The 1717-nt window shown below is 40.9% G+C and overlaps 1 protein-coding gene across 1 annotated transcript; it reads left to right on the top strand.

Moving 5' to 3' along the window:
- Window positions 1–352: 352 nt before the first annotated feature.
- On the top strand, window positions 353–1358 carry LOC121963485 (probable E3 ubiquitin-protein ligase HERC1; the record flags this gene model as incomplete). The annotated part of the gene is made up of 2 exons (XM_042513768.1): window positions 353–549; window positions 1203–1358. Coding segments are annotated over exons 1-2 (288 nt in total), but the record flags the coding sequence as incomplete, so codon positions are not given.
- Between the last annotated feature and the right edge of the window lie 359 nt (window positions 1359–1717).

Genomic DNA, 1717 nt, shown 5'->3' with positions numbered 1-1717 from the left:
CCCTACTTCAGCAGCTGTCATCAAATTATTTTATAAATAATATTTCTTATTAAACTGCACCTTACTCCTGAAATTACAGTTAAGTCTTACACGGCTCCGGTTTGGTTTTAAATCCAACCATTGTTTTTATATTTTTCTTTTGAGTTGAATTATTTTCTTTTTTTAAATCCTTTGTGTTGTTTTTATATATTTTTGTTTGTATTTAAAAAACTTTTCTTATGTGTGTTTTTGTGATTTTAAGCGTAAAGCACTTTGTAACATTGGTTTTGAAAAGAGATGTAAAAATAACCTTTATTATTATTCTTATTATTTTCATCATCGTGTGTTTCCTTCGCTCTGAGCGTGCGGTCGTCTCTTCGCCTCCCAGGTTTCGTTGTGACTCAGCTGGTGACGTCGTGCGGCAGCGACGGTCACTCCATGGCTCTGACGGAGAGCGGCGAGGTCTTCAGCTGGGGGGACGGCGACTACGGAAAGCTGGGCCACGGGAACAGCGACCGCCAGCGCCGGCCGAGGCAGATCGAGGCGCTGCAGGGAGAGGAGGTGGTGCAGGTCAGCGTTTACTCCTCCAGAGTCTTCAGAATCACAAACGATGCAGTAACTCGTGCAAACCTCCGCCAGGGTCAAAAGTGCTGTCTCGCAATATTGACAAAAAAGAAAAATAATTTGTGTATTACGATTCGGATCCAGAGCAAATTAATAAATTTTTTCTTCACTCTTGCTGCGACTTTTCACCAGGTTGTTGTGAAAATCAGGCCTGTGGTGTTTTAGCAATGCTGCTGACAGAGGAGCGAACCAGCCGCTCCAGGATGATGAAACATCGAATCAAAACACTGAATGCTCATTCAGGCCCCAAATCTGAGACCGCATCGCAGCTTTATTTGCGATTTTCACTTGCACCCATAATTTCCATAATTTCATTGCAAAAACACCTAAAAAAAACACGCCTGCATTGCAACATGCATTGAAATGTAAGAAAAAAAAGCTCCAGTGAAATCAGATGTTTCAGTCATCAAATATCCCAAAAACAGACTTCAAAACTCCGACAGATGAAGAGAAAGAAACGAGCTCTTTGACAGAGATAAGAAGGGATTTTATTCAGTTCTGGTGACAGACTGCACTGCAGCATTTAGCTGACAGATGATAATCATGTGTGATTTTGGTGCATCTTTGGGAGCGTTTGTCTTCTCCTCTTTGCTCCTTAGATGTCCTGTGGGTTCAAACACTCCGCGGTGGTGACGGCTGATGGAAAGCTCTTCACGTTCGGGAACGGTGATTACGGCAGACTGGGTTTAGGAAACACCTCCAACAAGAAGCTGCCGGAGAAAGTCACCGCTCTGGAGGGCTACCAAGTCGGACAGGTAGGACCGAAAAACGAGAAGTTACCGAAGAAAGAGACCGACATTCATTTAACCAGTTTACAGACTACAGTGTTTTTCATGATGCTCCAGTTTAAATGGCACAATTATAAAAAAGCATTCAGCGTTTGACAATTTATTTATTTCTTACTTTTTAAAAAATTGTATTTAAGTTTTCTTAAAGGATTATTGTATCTAAAAGATAAAACAAAAAACAAGTTAAAAACAAGTATCTGTGAGACACATATACAGTGGAGCGAAATAACATTTCTCCGGACCAGTGTGCAAAATTAAATAAGAAGATTGCATTAAAAGCTGCACACTATGGTGACATAAATGGTAATTACTGTACACGTGGATCC

This window comes from Plectropomus leopardus, unplaced genomic scaffold (genome assembly GCF_008729295.1).
Source record: "Plectropomus leopardus isolate mb unplaced genomic scaffold, YSFRI_Pleo_2.0 unplaced_scaffold11415, whole genome shotgun sequence".
In the NCBI taxonomy this organism is placed as follows: domain Eukaryota; kingdom Metazoa; phylum Chordata; class Actinopteri; order Perciformes; family Serranidae; genus Plectropomus; species Plectropomus leopardus.
The sequence above is the reverse complement of the archived record's forward strand: the minus strand, read 5'-3'. Positions and strand labels throughout refer to the sequence as shown.